Genomic DNA, 20255 nt, shown 5'->3' with positions numbered 1-20255 from the left:
GTGCCATATATCAATGTCATCACTTGCGACATTTACTTCATCCTTGCAAAGCTTGGCTTGTGTTACGTATAATGAGCCTTCTTTTCTTCCTCGAGCCATGATCAAACTTCCTTTGGTTAACTTCCATTTGCCCCCACCAAAATGCTGTCCAAGCCGGCATCATCGAGCTTTCCGGTTGATATAAGATTGAGTCGCATGTCGGGAACATGTCTCACATCTTTGAGAACTATCTTACATCCAGTGTTTGATGTAAGCATAACATCCCCCTTTCCAACAATCTTACTTCTTCCTTGATTTCCCATTTGAACATTACCAAAGTCACCACTTTGGTAGTTTGTGAAGAAGCTTCCATGAGGGGTGAAATGGAAAGAAGCACCAGAATCAACGATCCATGAGCTATCATCAGAGCTAAGATTACATTCTCCAACGAAGAGCTTTGTTTCGAGGTGTTTTCTTTTGAATCATGGATTCAAGTTTTGTCCATAATTCAAAAGCATTTGTGTAGGTAGAAACATGTTCAAAGAGAGATCGGTCAATGTACTTACGGATTACAGCAACCGCCTTTTGGTTTAGTATTTCCCATGTATTGTCATCCTTTCCTTCCGGCTTCTCCTTCATGATGATGGGTTCATGCAAATCCTTACAATAAAGGTGATCTTCCATCATCGGTTTCCATTAAGAGAAGTTGTCCGTCGTGAGCTTGAACATGTCACCTTCAAAGGTAACGGTGGCCTCCATCTTCACTTCTTCAAAGATAACGATAACCTTGCTCTGATACCAGCTGTTGGGAAAGATAACGGATAATATTTTCTTCGAAAGGTTAAGATGGAATGTGGACGGTTAGTGTTTAAGATTTCTTAATATTTAGGAAATGGTTTACTACAAAGATTTTGTTTTTGGAAACTCTCTCTTACAAATGTTTTCTCTCTTTGTTTTCTTGATTCTTGGATGATACAAAATAAGGGAGGGGAGTGGAGGTATTTATAGCTTCCATGATACAAAATATCTCAAATATTTTAATCATAATTCTAGATAATTCTTTTATGATATCTAGATTATTTTATTCTAATTATCTAGATTTTTCTATAAAAAATATCTAGATTTTTTATCTTAAGGAGGTGGAGGATCTAGAATTTGGGTTAAGATTTGGGCTAAATATGATTAGTGAAATATTAGCCCAAACATATGACCCAAATCAAATTTACTTCTCAACACCCCTTCTTATCTCTTTTTCTTGGGCTAATGAGGGAAATCCAACATGATGATATATCGAGTGTCTTGTGGAGAAAGATAAGTAACATACTAAATCAATAAAAAAAATTTTGTAGGCTGTATTATATATAGCTCAAGGAAACGTCTCTGATGGGTGCTGCCTGATTAATTTCGAAAAAAAAACAGAGGTATGTGATGTTTGTAAAGAAATTTGTATTTTCTCTAAGAAATTGATCCTAATTCTCTACAATACATAATATGGCGAACCTTACAATTGAAGAAAGATATGAGTAGGAGAGACAAAAAAACGGTGGTTTGCTGGACTTTTGGTGCAAGAAGGTGAAGAAACGTGCCAGCGAACTGCCAATGTCTTAATTAAGGGATGAAAGAAAAACCCGAACGTTTTTTTATTCCATTGACCACAAAATATACCTCTTGAAGACGTCAATGTAAAGATCTTTGACACATACTTGCTTCTTTCATGTCACCTTTCCACCGCCCACTAAAATGTATCAACCTTTTATGCTCTTTGGAATCTTTATCCTTTCCAATTTTCTTAGATTTGATCGTTTTGGTGGTAGTTAATGATTGGCTCATTCCCATATCTAATCGATTTCTTTATTTCTTCTCCTCTTTCACTGCTCTCCTTACATAACAAAAATTTCCACTTTCTACTTGTGGGCATCCTTTATGCCGAATTTCAGGTTTTTTTGTAAGCAAAAAATATATGTCCGTGCATAGCAGGGAGTAACTCAAATAATTCATGTAATAGAATAACTCATAAATTTTTATAATTACTAGACTAATCTTCGGGGTGAAGGAAAGTAGCAAAAACCCCTCGGTAATTCGACATAGAAGCTAGTCTAGAAATTTTATAAAAAAAAATCCCCGAATTTCTCTCAATTTTTACTCGCCTCGAGTTTTCTCTTTAGGGGCGGTATCTGCCTCGAATATGTCTATCGATGACAAATCACTTGGAGCTGCCTGAAGAGGAGTCTCGACCCCAAATCTTCGAAGATAGATTCAGATCGGAAACGGAAGAAAGGATGTGACTACTCGTGTTTCTGATTTTAGCTCCACCAACCAAACGCGGTGGGGATCTAGGTTTGTTCCTCTTCTCAAAATATCAATTTCAGGATGAATCAATATTGATTTCAATTTGGGTTTTGCTGTGTAGTGAAATTGATCATAGGGAGAAGATATTGGTATGTTTAGATAATTCAACAATGTTTATAGTATGCACTTTCTTGCTTGATGTATCTATAGTGCTCATTAATCTTACTGACGTCTGCTTTGTTCATGAATCTTACTACTGTCTAGTGTCTACTTGGATCATCACTAAGTATGAAGCTTCTTCCTTGATGAATGTGTAATTGATGCTGTGATGTATCTATACTTCTCAGTGATGTTATGCTTAGATCATTACTAACAATTAGAATTGGAAGTTCTTCCTCGATGAATCTGTAATTGATGCTCAGAGATCTTTCGGGTGTGTACTTAATACTTCTCTAAAACTATATTTCTTGATAATTCCATCTATAGTTGAGTGCTCATAGATCTTATGCTTAAAGTGTTCATTGTTGATTGTACCAACTTAGTTCAGAGGAAGCAAATTACACACTAAAGGTGAGAGATATAAGCGAGATTGTGGACACATACAGTGGAGTCCATATCATAAAGAGATCAGCTTGATCTGTCATTCCCTTCAGATCCCTATCATGTTTCAAACAAAACATGAACTGAGAAGTTCTTAACAATCAAGAACGACAATGAGCTTAGAGAGACTTTTCTCGAGAGAATAAATGTTTGGAGTTTTCATTATTAGCCAGCAGAGAGAGCCAATCTTTTCTTCTTCTTTTTTTTCTCGTTCGTCTGTGGAAATCTTCTTTTTTCCGCTGCATTTCGTACGCCTTCTGGGACTGTGTTAAAGCTCTCTCCCTTTTTTCTGCTTTAAAACAAAGAATAGCTTCAGCTGAGTGATTGGGTTTCTTTCTTGTGGGAGTGTTTAAAATGGGAGCTTGTTTCAGCAATCAGATCAAAACAGATATTGCTTCCAGTACATGTGAGTCTTTCTTTCTTTGCCTTTCTCTTATTAATCTTATTTATTGTGCATATTCGAACAAGGTGGCAGAAAATTTCAATGAAACTCTGTAATTATTTCACACTCCGCTTGTCCTGAACTAGAAAGCTTCTAGATTCACACTTTGTTTCCTCTAGTAGTAAGAAGAGTTGAATCTAAACTCATTGGCTTTGAGAAATGATTGTAGAGCTAAGTTCGAAATTCATGAGTAGGGAAGGGAGCAAAGGCTCTGCTTCGGCTACTTCTTTCTCTCATACGCCTCGAACAGAATGCGAGATTTTGCAAAATGCTAATCTGAAGAGCTTTAACTCAAGTCTGCAACGAGGAGCTTCCTGGCTGATAGTATGGTTGGTGAAGGTGGGTTTTGGCTGCGTCTTGTAAACCAGGGACCGGCAATGTCATCGCAGTGAAAAGACTTAACCAAGAAGGGCTTCAAGGTCATCGAGAATAGCTGGTTAGTCACCTTTTCCATCTCAAAGTTAACTCACAAGAGTCCATTTCAAGTTCTTGAACCTTTCTTTCTGTGCAGGCTGAGATCAATTATTTAGGTAAGCTGGATCATCCTGACCTTGTGAAACTAATTGGATACTGCTTAGAGGAAGAGCAGAGGCTTCTTGTATTTGATGTCATGCCTCGTGGTAGTCTTGAGAATCACTTACTCAGAAGTAAGTGAAGACATCTTCAAAAAGAGACAGAGAATATGTTTTACATAATAATGATTTAATCTTTTTATCTGATTTCTCAATCATAAAAAAAAAAACAGGAGGAACATTCTTTCAGCCAATTTCATGGAACACACAGGTTCGAATGGCAGCTCTTGGTGCAGCTAGAGGACTCGCTTTTCTTCACAATGCTCAACCGCAAGTTATATACCGAGACTTCAAAGCATCCAACATCTTGCTTGATTCGGTAAGATATGATTGATTGATACTTTGTGTAGTGTAGCTTTGGATGCAACCATCTTTACTGTTTCTCTCTCTATACATTTTTCCATAGCTGTTATATCAATGCAAAGAACTCCATTCATTATTGTCAAAACTTGAAAGGTCCTTTATCTGCAAAGAGTGACGTGTACAGCTTCGGGGTTGTGTTACTGGAGTTGTTATCAGGAAGAAGAGCAATCGACAAGAACCAACCGGTGGGAGAACACAATCTAGTGGACTGGGCAAGACCTTACTTAACAAACAAAAGAAGGCTTTTCCATCCTCGTCTCCAAGGTCAATATTCGCTAACCAGGGCTTTGAAAATTGCACTTCTTGCGCTCGATTGCACATCCTTAGATTCCAAGGTTAGACCGACCATGGACGATGTCGTCAAGACACTTGAGGAATAACTCCATGTCCAGAAGGAAACACCAAAAGAGGAGCAGGAGCTTCAACCCAGCAATGAGAACAATAACAAGTCTCCACAAGCTGTGAACTATCCTAGGCCTTCAATCACAAGATGTGTATAGACTCTCTTTTACCTTCCTTCTCTCTGTTTTAATGCTGTTTCACAGTAAAAGGGTCTCTGTTTTGGCAATGTAAGGGGGAAAGAAGAAACAAACTTACAGACAATGAACTTAGGTGATCTTCCTTGGCATGTAAAAAACACAAAGGTTTTGTTGCAACGTTCAAGTATACAAAATGTTATCAGGATAAGAAGATTAGCCTTAAAAAGGCAAGCCTGTGTTTAAACAGAGTTTTCCCAACTTAATGCTCAGACAGAGCGCTACTCTTTTGGAAAGCCTGCGTTCATGTTGGAAAGAAGATGTTCTCGTTTTCTCTACTGCTGATAAATTTCTTCGATTGACCTTGCAGCTTCTTTCGAGGTTTGTGAAATTTGACATTGTGTCAATAACGTGTAGGTATTGCATTTGGGTGTCATCTGCGTTGCATACTAGAAAGGGTAATGCCAGCCCGAGCCCTGGATGTGACTGGGCAGTTTCAGCCTCTGCGGACGATTTTGTATATGTAAGTCACTTTTTGTCTTGGATTTTATCTCAGCTAAAGTTGAGTAATGTGGGATAGCTTAAAAGCTGCGTCCATGTTTTGTAACCTTGATTATAGAATAAGAATGACAAAAACTGATGTGGAATATTTATACATCTCCGTCCTTGCAGGTTATACATGATATAAATTCCCTTGACCTGCCTTAAGTCCTATAAAATAAATGAAAGCATTTACCATGTATGCTACTTGGAGAATGACATTAATCTATTCCGCTATAAATCAAATTCTAGTCAACAACGTTTTTGCAGGTGGTCAGATCATTAAAACCCTCAAACAAATCTTCAAGTGCATAACTTAGACAACGTATAGGCTGACTAATAAACCACCGCCGGTTAGGCACTCACCATATGTCGTAGGCATATTGCGTCATGTAAAGGTATTGATTCCCTTGGGGTTGCGATTTTATGAACGTTCACAGGTACTTGACTGATGGATTCTCTGGTTATTGCACCTTGTCTATTAATAGGCCTTTTTGGAGGGAGAAGGCTACACGGTACTTGACGCAGGAAACAAGGGAGGAGTTACTGCTTCGAACTGTCACTGAAATTACAAGGCGATATTACGAATTAGCTGATGAAGTTGTTAGCGTGGTAAGTATTCTGCTTTTAAACACTTTATGAGGATTATCAATTAGTACGATTCACGAGTGAGCTTTTAGACTAAGATTTAGCATTGATAAGATCAGGATAGAAACTCTTGTAAATAGTTTCAATAGTATTATCTGTCAAAAGGCACATATAGTCTCAATCTATTATTGGTTTAGATATATCAGTAGTTTTTGTAGTAAAAGACTAATTGTAGTGATATTTTACAGGCGAGAAGAACAGAAACGAGCAGGGGCAGCATCAGGTGTCTCTGACGACAACGACAAGATGTGTATGCAGTTATTCCTTGATACTCAGGTAACCCATATCATGCTTTATTGTGTCAAATACAATTTTTTTTTTGAGCACCTTGTCAAATACAAATTAAAAATCTGAAAATATGAGACTTGGAAAGAAGTTTAACATCATCCGTTAATGTCTTTCTCTTATCAGGAATATGGCCGGAACATATCTGCGTTGGGGTTAAAACCGGCAGATATACCGGTTTATTGTTCGTTCTGGCAATGCGTTGCACCTGCGGATTGGCAAAACACTAAAGGAGGGAAACCTGTGATGAGGTTTTCTAAAGATATCTGCGTTGGGGGTTAAAAGATTTGATGTGGTTTTCTAAAGGAGGGAAACCTGTGAGGGCCAGCCCATGAAGTCATGTTGCTTGAAAAGTGGAGCCTATTATATCCAAATTGAGTGAGCCGTCACCTTTTTGCTGGCCCATTACAGATCTCTCGACAAAGAGGTTTGGCATAAGTGCCCCATATACGCGACAATCAAAATGGTCCCACGAAAATGCAACTTGATTTATGATAGATTCTAGTCCAAAAATGATATGTTTAGTTCATTTCCCTTATCAACTTAACCAAAAAAACTATATCTTTTTTTAAAAATTATAAATATTTTAATTCAACCCGTTAAACGGGAATTTAAAATCCGGTTACAAGCAGGTTTTCAACAAAATTCCCAAAGTCGATCTAGAACAAAGCTAGCTTCGTCCATCCACTAAACCCGGCATGTTCCGCTAACCCGTCTTTAAAAATTTTCATGATCGGTTACCGTTTTCAACCATCAACGAAACCACTAGAAGGTGAGGTTCTCCTCGTTGCCTCGGATGCCGGAACTTCTTGTGTCGTCTCCGTAGTAGCTAGCTCCCAAAGATCTCCACCGAGCTTGTAACCATCACTATCAATGACGCACCATACAACTAGTAGGGGAGGGTTTCGGATACATACCTAAAGCCTTGCAAAAGCCACCAAAGCCCATCTTATACTCAACGCCACACAGCGCCTGAAACCGCATCCCAACCAAACAAACGCTTGCTACTGTCGCCACCTGATTTGTACAAAGAGGCCTGACCTAACCAAACACCAAAACCGAGAAATCAATAATGACCTGCACATAAACAGCCAGCTACGCTACCAATGATGAGTCAAGAGACCCGTCACCGGCACTGGGATGGCAACTGAACACAAGCGAGTCACTGCCACAGCTAGACCAAAGCCGTAACGCCTCTTGCCGTCTTCGAGAACCGAAGAACGGTGCTAGTGCTTCGCCAAAAGATCACCTGTGTCAAAACTGAAACCAAGAGAATAAGCATAAGCGCTAGACTCCAAACTGAGATGCGGCCGCAAATCTGTCGGAGAGCTCGATTTGGCGACACTGAGATGCTGCTGGAAAGACAAGTGATGCACTGAGAGGGGCTTGGAACAGCCATAGACGGCTGTGTAGGCATCTTCTAAGCAAACCACACGAGCCAGAGCGGCCAGTGCGTACCCAAACTCGACTCGGCTCCGAAGTGAGACACCACCGAAGCTTCCTTTGACTCCGTCACTTTGGAGACGAACCTGTACGACCCGTAAGAGTTCCTGATCCCAAATGAAGAAGCCGCACGCCACGCCGAATTAAAGCCGCAGAGACACCGCGACCAACCGGACGACGGTTCACCACACCACCGCGAGCGAAGAGATCTCGAGAGAGGATCAACGCCTGAGCAAAACTGAATGGTCGAGAGGTTCGCTTAAGAGGATAAGGAGAGATAAAGATTAACTATAGCTGGTGTCCAGCCGTAGCATCGACAAGCTTATCGATATGCGGCAGAGGGAAGGGGTCCTTTGGATATGATTTGTTGAGGTCTGTGAAATCGATGCAGACCCGCCATTTTCTGTTCTTCTTCTTGACTACGACTACGTTGGCTAGCCACTCTGGATACTGCACTTCTCGGATGAATCGCGCCTTCAATAGGTTCTTGACCTCTTCATTGATGATAATGTCTCTTTCCGGAGTGAATTTTCTTCGCTTCTGCCTTATAGGTTGGTGTGAGGGATCCACCTACAGCTGATGCATAATGATCTAGGGATCGATCCCGGGCATGTCCAAGTGGGACCACACTAAACAATCAGAATTAGACCTGAGAAAATCTATTAGTCTTCTTCTCAATCCCTCGGAGAGCTTGGAGCCAATCTTGAGGTTATGATTTGGGTCGCCTTCGACTAGCGGCACTTCATCCATATCTTCCACTTCTGGTTCCTCTGTATGCGGAACTTGGGACTTGATTTACGGGGGTGGTGCTGTCTTGGTTTGCTCCTTTAGAGCGATTTGGTAACAATGGCGGGCAGTTTCCTGATCTCCTTTAATCGCCCTAGTGCCCCGAGAGGTAGGGAATTTTATTACCTGATAGAGAGTTGAGGGAACTGCTCTCATTCCGTGGATCCACGCTTGGCCCAAGATCACGTTGTAAGGGGAGTGGCAATCGACGATCAGGAGCCTAGTGAGTAGGCTAACCCCTTCGGCATAGATGGGGAGGATGATCTCCCCTGTCGCTTGTTCAATCTCTCCGCAAAACCCTACTAAGGGGGTTGCTTTGCGTATCAGGGCCTTCTCTTCCAACCCTAAACTTTGGTACGCCGCTTGGAAGATGATGTTACTAGAGCTACCGATGTCCACCAAGATTATTTTGACCAGGCAGTTCGCTATGGGAAGCGAGATAACGAGGGCATCGTGATGGGGTGCCAGGACTCCCTCTCGTTCTTCGGCAAGGAAGCTTATTTCATCGGTCTCAGGGGAATCTGATTCGATCCTTTCCGAGCTGCCCCCTATATTATTGGTACTTTCTTGAATGGTGGGATGATTTGCGCCGCATTTCTCCAATCCTCCAGATATGACGTAGATCTTCCTTCCTCGCGGGCATGACAAGACGACCCTAGCTTCGAGGAGCTTGCTTGCTTGACCTTGACAGTTAATGGATAAGCCCGGGGGCGTAATCCCTCCTCGAACAGCTTCGGATGGCTTGTCATACTTATCCATCGCCACCATCACGTAGTTAGATTACTCCCCTCCTTCTAGCGCCAAACTGTTAGGGGATTTTTGTGTAGGATCTTTGTGAGTACTACGGAACGATGGATAAGCTGTTAGTATGTATATGTTTGTTAGTATTTCATGAGGATTTGAGGGTAATAATAGAGAGAAAGACTTGAAGAGGCGTTTTATTAGATAGAACAGCAAGAGCAAAAACAGGGTTACAAGGTATTGAAGAGGAACCCTAATTCTAGCCGTCTAACCCTAGTCTCTAAGTCTTAGAGAAGTCGATCCCTCGTTTTAGGGGTTTAGTAGCTCTTATATAGTCGTCTAGGAGTCGGTTTCATTAGGTTAAACTCTTCCACACTCGGAAATATGGAAGGTTCTCCTTGTCGGAAGTTTTCCATTTCTTGGAAGGGAGCTCGGTTTCGGGGACCGAACTCGGGGTTCCTTCTAGCGGGGGCCCGGAGCGTTCCCTTATCTGGGACCCGAGGGTCTAGGTCCTGCCTGGAGGCTGGGGGAAATGATACCGGGGTATTTTTCCCCAACAGGTTCCAGCCGACTTTAAACCTAAGGCTTCACCAAATTACAAGATTACCCCTGACGAGTTTTTAACCTAATAGCTATATACTTGCCTAAGTGTTAGGAGGCAAGAGAACAACCTTTTTATAGATCTTTACTTTTATTTTACACAGAGTTTTACGGAGAGTTTTAGGAGAGAAGATCATAGAGAGATTTGTGATTGGAAATCCATTGATTCATCTATTATATTCTATGCACTTTTATCTATATTTTGTGTCATGAATTGCTTAGCTATGTCTGAGTAGTTTACTTGTTAGATTCAGGGTTCAAATACGTTAGATGGATTAGCCCCAACTATAGATTTTCTGAGTTGTGATATTCATTGATTGATTGTTCATTAATGCTTGTTTTAGCCTTGTTAACTAGAATATGAACCTAGGAATTTGCATGTGTCAAGCATCCGTGATCATCCTGTCCTGAACCTAATATATCACGCTAGAACTGCTAGAAAAAGGCTAACCGCTAATCTAGGAGACTAGTGAGCATTATCAACTTACGCCTAAGGCTTAACTAGGAGAATCGATCGATATTGTCTTCCGACAGTCGATCGATATTGCGAAAGGTGTATCGATCGATATCCCTATAGGATCATCGATCGACACTTTCTTGTGATCAAAAGACGAAAGTTGAGATCCAAGATCTAGTTAGTTAACCAGTGAGAAATTGCTATCGCTGATCACTGGGATTAAGGGGTTGAGCTCTAATATATCATGCATGCAACTGTTAGGCATCTATAGGATTATAATCTCCAACACCTGAATAGAAACCCTGCATCTAATACCTTCCAATAAAGTTACACCCCAAATCATCTTGTTAGTCGAGCAATAGTCTTGCTCAATTATGATTGCTATTTACTTTTAAACCATAAAACAACAAACACTTAGAAATGATAATTTCACTAGATTTAATAGGTTCCCTAGTTCCTTGTGGATTCGATTCCTAAGTACTGCAACTAAACCTCTTATCTGAGAGAGTAATTCACTCCTTAGGGTAATTTGAGTGGTATCATTATCCTTCGCTTTTTTCTCTTTTTGTTTCTTCTCAGCTCTCATGCGTGCCAGATCAGAAGACGATAAGCCCCCACTGAACATTGAATTCTTTAGCACGTGACCTTGTTCAATTGATCGTACAAGATTATCAACTGTTACATCGTCGACCTCATCTTCCCACGTCAGTTCTTCCGGTGTGTGGGTTGCGTCCACAACCATGGAGGTAACATCAACCTACGGTATGTAAGACGGGAGGAGTAAATTAGTAATACCATAAGAGAGGCACATGTTAGTTACCAAAGACATAGGGAACATGTTGCACATTCCTCTTTAATTCAATAATTTATATTATTATCACGGCTTATGTGCAGTTATCGCAGAAGAACAAAGGATAGCCGTTACGAATTTTGTTAACATCTACCACACTAGTTAACATGAAAAGAGGAAACATAGCAGCTAAGTCATAAGTTCAACCATGTCTAAAGTTTGCTTAGTAACACTTGCCAACTCGCAAAAACTTAACGGTTACCTTTGTTGTATGCGGTTATGAATAATGTTAACGCGTACATAGAGAGTGTGAGATCAAGCATCTTACCTTGCATTCTTCGTGCAGATCTCTTACGTGTGCGGGGTTAACACAGTATCGCACACTCACAGGGGTTGCAATGGGAGGCTCGCTCACTTCAGCTTTATCAGCTTGCGATTCGCTATCCCCAGAATCTGAGTCGGTATCGGAGTCAATCACAACAACAGGCTCAGCAGGAGTGACGACCTCTTTTATCTGAGGAACAGCCGCTATGAATACGAGTTGGATCGCATCCACAAAACCAGGTAAGGCGACGCTTGACTGGGATAGCGAAATCTCGTCTTTCCTTTTAATTCCAGTAACAAGCATCTCAAAGGTGACCCTCCCCCACAGATATTTAAGGAATTCATCAAAATCACGTATCATCTCCACGTGCTCAGTGATAATCCGAGGGGAGTGAGAAGTCGGGAGTAGAACACAAGAAGTGAACGCCAAACATGCATACTTGATTAGCATCTCTCGGTCCTTGACTTTCCTCTTCTTCAGCATCTCAATGGCGGTGTCAACGGCGCAGAACTTAAGAGACCCAAAAAGTTCACCCCAGTAGAGGTTTTCGTTGATGGGATTCTTCTTCCTTTTTATGTTTTTCTTCGGGATCTTCCTGTATTTAAGGCCTGTGACATGCGCGAACTCGTGCAGGGACATCCTGATCGGCTTCCCGGCGAATAGAAACCATATCTCATACTTCTTCTTCACTCGGAGAATTCGCACAATGACAAACTGGCCAAAACTACCGGAAAAAGAAGGGTTCTTGGCTTGTGAAATGATTTTCCCAAACGTCGTCTTCCGCATGAATTCCACCTCCTCCGGGTCTAGTGCGTCCAGAATGGACTCGATCCTTTTTGGTTTATGATGAGTGTTCACTCTCTCCCCAACGGGTTCTTCACCGGAAGCGAACATCCGCTCTGGTAGTTGCGTGAGTTCCATGGTCTCGATCTCCGAAATCTCAGATAGCGGTTTCTCTAGAGACATAACTGAATTTATGGACAACGAAAAAGGTTTAGATCTCCTAGACACATTTGTAAAAAGGGACTTTTCGCTTGCCCTTCTGTGTCTTTCTTCTTGCAGTATTTTTATATTTTATTCACTTAGATTACGAGTTCTGATAACAATTAGATACATGGCGTGTAATACTCTGATCTGTAGATAGCCACTGACATCGTGAGCAGTGTATTTGATAGGGTGGGACGGTAAGGGGCATAGTGGTATTAAAATAAAAAGAAACATAGGGTGGTAGTTGCTTAATTTTGGCAAAATCGGGATATATACGTCCTAATTTCTCTAGGATAAAACCTTATAAATTATAATAATTGTCTATTGGGGCCAATTGGGTCTAGAGACAAGACTTGATCTTCTACTTCTTCTTCCCCTTTCTCCCCTTTCATAAATATTTAATTTCTCAGGTTTCTATATAGTTTCTTCTCAACCATTTTATAAATTTTCTGCTTGTCTGCTATCTCTTACATTAAATCTAAACCTAAATCATTAGAATCCTTAATTACGTTTTAAGAATCCCAACTCCCTTTTCAAATATATTTTGTTTGTTTTTTTCTCAGTTTGATATTGGCATGGCTGGTCTCGATCTAGGCACAACTTCTCGCTACGTTGACAGCGTCGAAGGCGGCGGTGTTGGCCAGTTCTCCACCGACAACCACAGCGAAGATGAAGGTGGAGCTGGAGGAAACCACCATCATCACCATCATAACAATAACCATCATCAAGGTTTGGATTTGATAGCTTCTAATGACAAATTGACAACTCTGGACTAGGCGGTGGCGGTGGCGGTGGTGGTGGCGGTGGAGAGGGAGCAGTGACCTCGTTATGCGGCGGCCACGTGGCCGTCCAGCTGGATCGAAGAACAAACCGAAACCTCCAATGATCGTCACGCGCGAGAGCGCAAACACTCTTAGAGCTCACATTCTTGAAGTCGGAAGTGGCTACGACGTTTTTGAGTGTATCTCCACTTACGCGCGGTGGAAACAAAGAGGGATTTGCGTTCTTTAAACAGGAACCGTCACTAACGTCAGCATCCGTCAGCCAACGGCGGTCGGAGCTGTTGTGACTTTACGAGGCACTTTCAAGATTCTTTCCCTCTCTAGATCTTTTCTTCCGTCGCCTGCTCCTCCAGGAGCGACGAACTTGACGATATTTCTCGCCGGAGCTCAGGGACAGGTCGTCGGAGGTAACGTTGTTGGAGAATTAATGGCGGCGGGGCCGGTGATGGTCATGGCGGCGTCTTTCACGAACGTGGCTTACGAGAGGTTGCCATTGGATGAGTATGAGAAGCAGTTACAAGTACAAAGCGGCGGAGGAAATATGTAATCGAAAGCCACCGGCGGAGGCGGAGGTTTGCCATTCTTCAATTTGCCAATGAGTTTGCCCCATATGGGAGTTGAAAACTGACCGGGGAATTCTGCCGGTAGGGCTCCGTTTTAGCTACTGTTTTTAAAAACTTTAATTTGTGTGTTTCTCTGTTTTCTTTGGGAAAATTGCATAAAAAACCACGAAGTTGGCAAAAGTTTGCACTTTAAACCTTAGAGTTCAACTGGTAACGCTTTAAACACTGAAACTTGTTTTAATAACATATTAAACATCAAAACTAACTTACTTGTTGCACACGTCAAAATTGTGACCGGTTACTATTCATTAGCATGTAAAAAAACCGGTGACGTGGCGGTTTACTTTTAAAAAAAATATTTTTAATTATTTTAATTATGGTGTATGTGAATTTAGTGTCCGTGTTGCAACCCTAATGATGAGATACGTAGTGTGCTTTATTGCCTCACCCCACATATAATTAGGTATGCTCATGTGCTTTAGGATACTCCTTGTCATCTCCAACAAGGTTTTATTGCGTCGTTCTACCACTCCGTTCTGCTGTGGCGTGTAAGGAGCGGTTAACTGTCGTTGAATTCCTGCAACCTCACAGAACTTTAAAAATTCCTTAGATGTGAACTCTCCACCTCTGTCCGTTTGAAACGTCTTGATGTTTGTATTCGTCTCTTGTTCCACCATTGCTTGAAAGCTCTTGAATTTTTCAAATGCATCACCCTTTTCTTTCAAAAGGATTGTCCACATATAGCGAGAGTGATCATCCACAAGTACGAATATGTACCTATTCCCTGCTGCTGTAGCTGGGTCCGCATAGGTCTTTGTGAATGAGTTCTAGGTTTTCTTCTGCTTGGTAAGTGGTTACTTGGGGAAAGGCTTGACGTGTTTGCTTCCCTAACAAGCAAGATTCGCATGTTTCCTTTTCCACTGCGATTTTAGGTATTCCTAGGACCAGTTCCTTTCGTATCATTAGCTTCATTGACTGGAGACCAATGTGACCTAACCTCGCATGCCATCTCGCAGAATCACTCTGTACCTCCATCTTCGAGCACTTTGTGTTGCCTACCTCCATAAGCACTTTGTAGAGGCGATTTCTTGATCTATTTTCTCTTACAATCAAATTGCCGTCTTTATCATGTAATGTTAGATAGTCCTCTCTCATCCTTACATCGCAACCTGCTTCCGTAGCTTGGCCAAGACTGATAATATTGCTTCTTAGATTCGGTATGTAGTAGACATTAGATAGTAGCTTCTTTTCTCCGGTTTGTGTGACGAACAAGATAGAACTCCTGCAAGATAGAACCCCTACCTTCGATGTTGACTCTTGAATCATCACCAAACCTCACCTTCCCTGTAATGGTTTCATCAATACTTTTAAAGTAGTTTTTGTTTCCTGTCATGTGATTGCTGGCGCCGTTATCTAGATACCAAATTCTGTCCCAATCCATGCTCGACTCAAACACCTTAGGTTGCACGTTTTGTTCATTGAGGTATACTACTTTGTGCATCATTAAGCCATCAACTTCTTGTGTCTCATCTTTTCTTGTTTCTTGTGTCTCCTGTAACTTGAGCAGTCTGTCGGGGCAAGTGGCGGCGAAGTGACCTATTTTGTCACACCTGAAGCATGTAACGTTTTCGGATCCCTGCTATCCCAATATGATCTTCCACCGCATCCCCTTCCTCTGTAATATCCTCGTCCTCTTCCTCTGTACTCGCCATGGTAATCACAGTTTGACTGTGTTTCTATGTTAGCGTACATTAGTTTGCTTTGATTGTTGTCTTCGTTTTCTCCTTCTTCTTCTCGTATACGTTCTTCATAGGTTTTTAAATGACCTATGATATCTTCAAAGCTAGTTGTTTTTAGGTCAAGGAGTTGCTCGAGTGATGCAACGATGTGTATATACTTCTTTCTTGGTAGACTCTTTAAAAACTTCTTGACAAGCTTACTTTCTTCCATGTTTTCCCATAACGCAGCTGATTTCAACGAGATTTCAGATAACTTCCCAACAAAGTCATCAATGATTTTGTTATCCTTCATCTTGAGACGATCAAATTCAGCCAGAAGAGTTTGTAGTCTTGCTTCTCTGGCCTTAATGGCATCCCATACCTTCTTTGCACTCTCCAGCTCGCCAACTTGCAGAATTAGGGCTTCTGAAACAGACTGAAACAGAAGCGCCGTTGCCATGTCGTTATTGTCCACTGCGTCTGATTCATTCTCCACAACCTCCCATACTTTATGAACTTTGAGGAGAAGTTTCATCCTCATAGCTCACACCGTATAGTTCGTTGTGTTTAGCATGGGGCAAGAGATCCACGATGGCCCTCGTTCCTCTTTTGTCTTGACCGCTACTATATCTCCCATGATCGCTGTTTTGTTTGATGTATTGGATCTGATACCAAATATAGTTTTAGGGTTTGCGTATGAAACTTGAATAAAGAATTCACTTTATTAAACTCTCTCTTAAGGAAACACTCAAAAACCTTAAGCTTCTCAAACACAAACTCTCTAAACTCTTAAAGGTATGCAACACTCTTGCAACTCTTTATATAAGCATTAAAGTTTCCTAAACTCTTAGGAATTAACTTTCCTAATCCTAACTCGATTAGGACTTGTATAACTTGTCCATTAAGTTAACTTCAAGGTTATCTCCAACAAGACGCGTCCAGATTTGTATGGGACTCCTCAAGCCTTTCAAGGTATCTTTATTGTAACAACACAAACGCCAATATGTGAATAATGCTTAAGAACCCTTTTCTTTATTGGATCATATACAGGTTCTGCTTTTGGATGAAATCACTGATGATCCTTTTGACATTTCTGAGGAAGGGATGCCAAGAACGAGGAGCAACCATTATCTACGCCACTCATATATTCGATGGCCTTGAGGATTGGCCAACTCACATTGTAATACAAACCCACACAATCTCTCTCTTTTTTCTCTGTTTTGCTCCTATACTACTAAAGAACAGATACACATATAACGCAACATCTTCCATTGTTGTAGGTGGTGAAAGTTCAGAGACACTCCAATATGAACCGTACACAAATCTTTCAAGAACAATTTCTTGTATATTAGAAATCTTTTAAACAATCCTCCTAGATCTGGTTAATCCGGTTTATGCTCAGTCACACACGACTAGCGACAGACCAATTTCTAATCTCTAAATTACAGAAATACAAGCTGAAAACCTTTCACTCGATTTCTGAAGCCGACAAGAACAAACCTCTTGCTATAGTTTTTTCTCTCTTAACGCTTGACCTAAAACACTTCTAGATGCCCTCGTTAAGTACCCGTGAAAAGCAATATTCTACTTCCTAAAATATCGCCAACAGAAGATCTTCTTTGCTTCGCGCCAAAGAAATATCTTCTACTTCCATAAGTTTATGACACGTCATCACGTCGTAACAAACTTAACCCACTATGTTACTCACTCATCACCATGTGTAACACAGTCTAGGCTCAGACCGAACAAGCTCATAATTCTTGAGCTTACATTCTCCTCCTTTTTGTCTGAATGTGACAACCTACTCAACCTGTTGCAGCAAAGCTCAACACACAAGACAATCTTCCACATCAAGCATAAGGATTAGTCTAACGTCATACCACAAGATATGAGAAAGCGGAAACACCACATACTTAAGAAATTAAGAGTTTTAATTCACACACACAAACGGAAGCAAAAACAAGAGTACGATGCAAATTGCATAATCTAGATTCAGTACATAGTGCATAGAATAAAACACAATAGATTCACTCATTAGAAACTTTCACTTTCTTCACTATCCGGTTCCACTTCACCTTCCTCCTCATCCTGTAGGGTTTGACGAGAATACTGTGGATATTCTCCCATTGAGTAGATGCACATTAAGATAAAAAGCAGAAGGTCAGAGACTCATAGAATTAAAAAAAAATTCAAAAAGTACTACACCCTTACTCCTCAAGCGAATCCGAATGCTCTTAAGATCAGCTATGGTTCGCTCAATGTCAGCCAGAAGATCCACGGCACTAGAATTACCCCCTTGTCCTCTGCTTGCCTTTATGTCTTTGACAACTAGCTTAGGATACCCGGTATACTCCTCATCATCTTCAAATGACAACACTGTTCGTTGATAGTCAATAACTTGCTGAATCAATGTAGGGAAAATGACCCTCCGAGACCTGTCAGTGTTGATGTTCGCTGCAAAGCTGATGATTTGATCGTAGACCATCTGACCAAAGTCAAAGCTTCTATGATGATGGAGCATGTAGAGAAACTTGAGTCGTTCCTGGTTCATTGACGTGTAGTTGGTGGTGGGAATCCAATTTGAGCACACTAGCTTGTAAACCTGATTCGTCGGGGTCAGATACTTAGAGCTCATGTCTTCCCAACGCTGCACACGATTATCCGTCAGAAACGAGCACACTCGATCAATGTTTGCGGCCAAGTAGTCAGGATCTTCTTCAAATCCCGGAACCAAATACATGGCATTAATCAGGCTAGGAGAGAATTCAACCATAGACCCACGAAGAAACACAGCAACACCATTTCCTCTATTCTCAGCAGCACCCAAATTGGCAATAAACTCTTTCACCACATTGGGGTGAAACAAATCACTATCAATCAGAGTGTAGATCAAACCCGACCTAACTACCACCCGTTTCACATCAAACAAGTTCTCATCATTCACATCTAACCTCTGCTGAATCACAAACTCACGGGGAGCCAATTTTTCATACCTCTCAGCCGAATTGCTCGTGACGAAGTGACTCGAGAACGGAGCGATGTTGGAACAAAGCATCTCAGGGTTCTCTTGATTTCATGCTTGGAAAATAGCACGGCTTGCTTGATAACGCGGCTCTTTGGGTTGAAAGGCTTCAACCTCGTCGTCGGTAGATGAGGAAGACGTATATGCAGCAGACGGAGAAGATGGAGGCGGAGTCATCTCTCGCCGTGGCTTCCAGATTCGTTTGCAGGAAGGTCCGGAAGAACCAGCGATGGAGGGAGCCGGAATAGATGTTCCTCTCGCAGACAATCGAGAGCTTCTTCGGGTGGGTTGCATGTTTCGTTTTGGGAGTGAGATGTGTCGGAGACTGTTTTCGAGAGTGACACAACCGATGACCTAATTTCACTCAATTTAAAACATTAGCTCCAAATTAAGTAACTCGGCTCAAATAAAATAATCGCAAATAATACACTGTGTGTGATGCAATAGAACTTATGTGTAACTCATGCATATAGCCAGGAGCATAGACTTCACTTACATGCGTATGAGAGTACGGAAGTCATGAGAATTGTGATAATAGCCAGCCTTATACACATAGACATTGATAGGTATGATGCCTGCATCTCAGGGGTATAGTCGCTGAAGAACAATTTTACCACACATCTAGCTACCAAAACATTTTTTTTTATTGAAATCAATGAGTCAACCCAAGTCTGTAGCTATTTCTCAGCCGAGTAGCTGTCACAAACGAGATTCTGCTGTGTTCATTATGTCAACCCAACTCTGTTTTCGCACTCAGTTGTATGGTCTAGAAACACACGTTAGGCTTCTTGTGTGTCTGTCTCTCCAACTCACAGACATTCACGTTTTATCAATAGGCAATTAATACACCACTCTATTTCTAGGAAAGAGATGGAATCCAGAGACAAAGTGGGGTAACACCCTGCTCCGAAACATGTATCCCAATGAGATTGGTAGCATACCTTCCCAGTCAAGACAGTGATCGAAATTAGAGACAAAGTGGGGTAACACCCAGCTCCAAAACGAGTATCTATCATTCCGGGCCCTTTTTTTTATATATATATTTTGAGTCACATACCTCTTTCATGGAGTTACACATGAGTCTTACTTTTGACCCTATTGCGTGACACACATTTCCTCTTATGTAACACTCATCCCCTTATGTGTTTCCTCATTCAATCCTGGCAGTGATCAATGGCTCAAACGTGAAATGGGATAACATCTCAGTTCAAGATGAGTACCTTTCACCAGTGAATCTGAAGAGCGAGATAACAAAAGTCAGGTGACAGAACTTACACAGTAGAACTTGTTGACTCAAGGTGTTAGTGAGGGGGTTGCATCGAAGCATAGAGTCCAACATACCTACAGTGACTCTTCCCCCTTTTTCAGGACTTAATCAGAGTTCCATGATTCCCAACGCCTTTCTAAGACCCAGAAAGGTGTTGTAATCCAGTTGTTTGGTAAAGAGATCAGCAAGTTGTTTCTCTTTTAGGACATGCTCTAAAATCACAATCCTCATTTCCACTAACTCTCTCACAAAGTGATGTCTTATATCCACGTGTTTTGTACGTGAGTGCTGAACTGGATTTTTAGAGAGATTTATAGCACTCATGTTATCACAATGAACAAGCATGGGAGAAGAAATGATACCGTAGTCAACAAGCATTTGTCGCATCCAAAGGAGTTGAGTGTAACAACTACCTAGTGCAATGTACTCAGCTTCTGCTGTGGATAGAGAAACAAAGTTTTGTTTCTTGCTATGCCATGAGACCATGTTGTTTCCTAGGAAAAAACAACCACCCGATGTGCTATATCTGTCATCTAAGCAACCTGCCCAATCAGCATCACAAAAACCTGCAAGATTCACA

At 41.4% G+C, this 20255-nt stretch overlaps 3 protein-coding genes and 2 pseudogenes across 3 annotated transcripts; 2 read left to right on the top strand and 3 right to left on the bottom strand.

Moving 5' to 3' along the window:
* Window positions 1–1807: 1807 nt before the first annotated feature.
* Window positions 1808–6784, top strand: LOC106337584 (annotated as a pseudogene).
* Window positions 6785–10817: 4033 nt separating this feature from the next.
* On the bottom strand, window positions 10818–12302 carry LOC106337929. The gene is made up of 3 exons (XM_013777027.1): window positions 11340–12302; window positions 10886–10978; window positions 10818–10838 (listed from the first exon to the last, which is right to left on the bottom strand). Exons 1-3 carry the CDS (start codon window positions 12300–12302, stop codon window positions 10818–10820), a joined length of 1077 nt encoding a protein of 358 aa, XP_013632481.1.
* A 596-nt stretch (window positions 12303–12898) lies between these two features.
* LOC106341245 lies at window positions 12899–13766 on the top strand (annotated as a pseudogene).
* Window positions 13767–14899: 1133 nt separating this feature from the next.
* Window positions 14900–15927, bottom strand: LOC106337928. Its single transcript, XM_013777026.1, has 2 exons — window positions 15374–15927; window positions 14900–15278 (listed from the first exon to the last, which is right to left on the bottom strand). Exons 1-2 carry the CDS (start codon window positions 15925–15927, stop codon window positions 14900–14902), a joined length of 933 nt encoding a protein of 310 aa, XP_013632480.1.
* Window positions 15928–17420: 1493 nt separating this feature from the next.
* On the bottom strand, window positions 17421–18441 carry LOC106337927. The gene is made up of 2 exons (XM_013777025.1): window positions 17587–18441; window positions 17421–17495 (listed from the first exon to the last, which is right to left on the bottom strand). The coding sequence occupies exons 1-2, from the start codon at window positions 18439–18441 to the stop codon at window positions 17421–17423; spliced, it is 930 nt and encodes a 309-aa protein (XP_013632479.1).
* Window positions 18442–20255: the final 1814 nt, after the last annotated feature.

Source organism: Brassica oleracea, chromosome C4, assembly GCF_000695525.1.
Source record: "Brassica oleracea var. oleracea cultivar TO1000 chromosome C4, BOL, whole genome shotgun sequence".
In the NCBI taxonomy this organism is placed as follows: domain Eukaryota; kingdom Viridiplantae; phylum Streptophyta; class Magnoliopsida; order Brassicales; family Brassicaceae; genus Brassica; species Brassica oleracea.
This window is presented reverse-complemented; position numbering and strand designations above follow the sequence as displayed.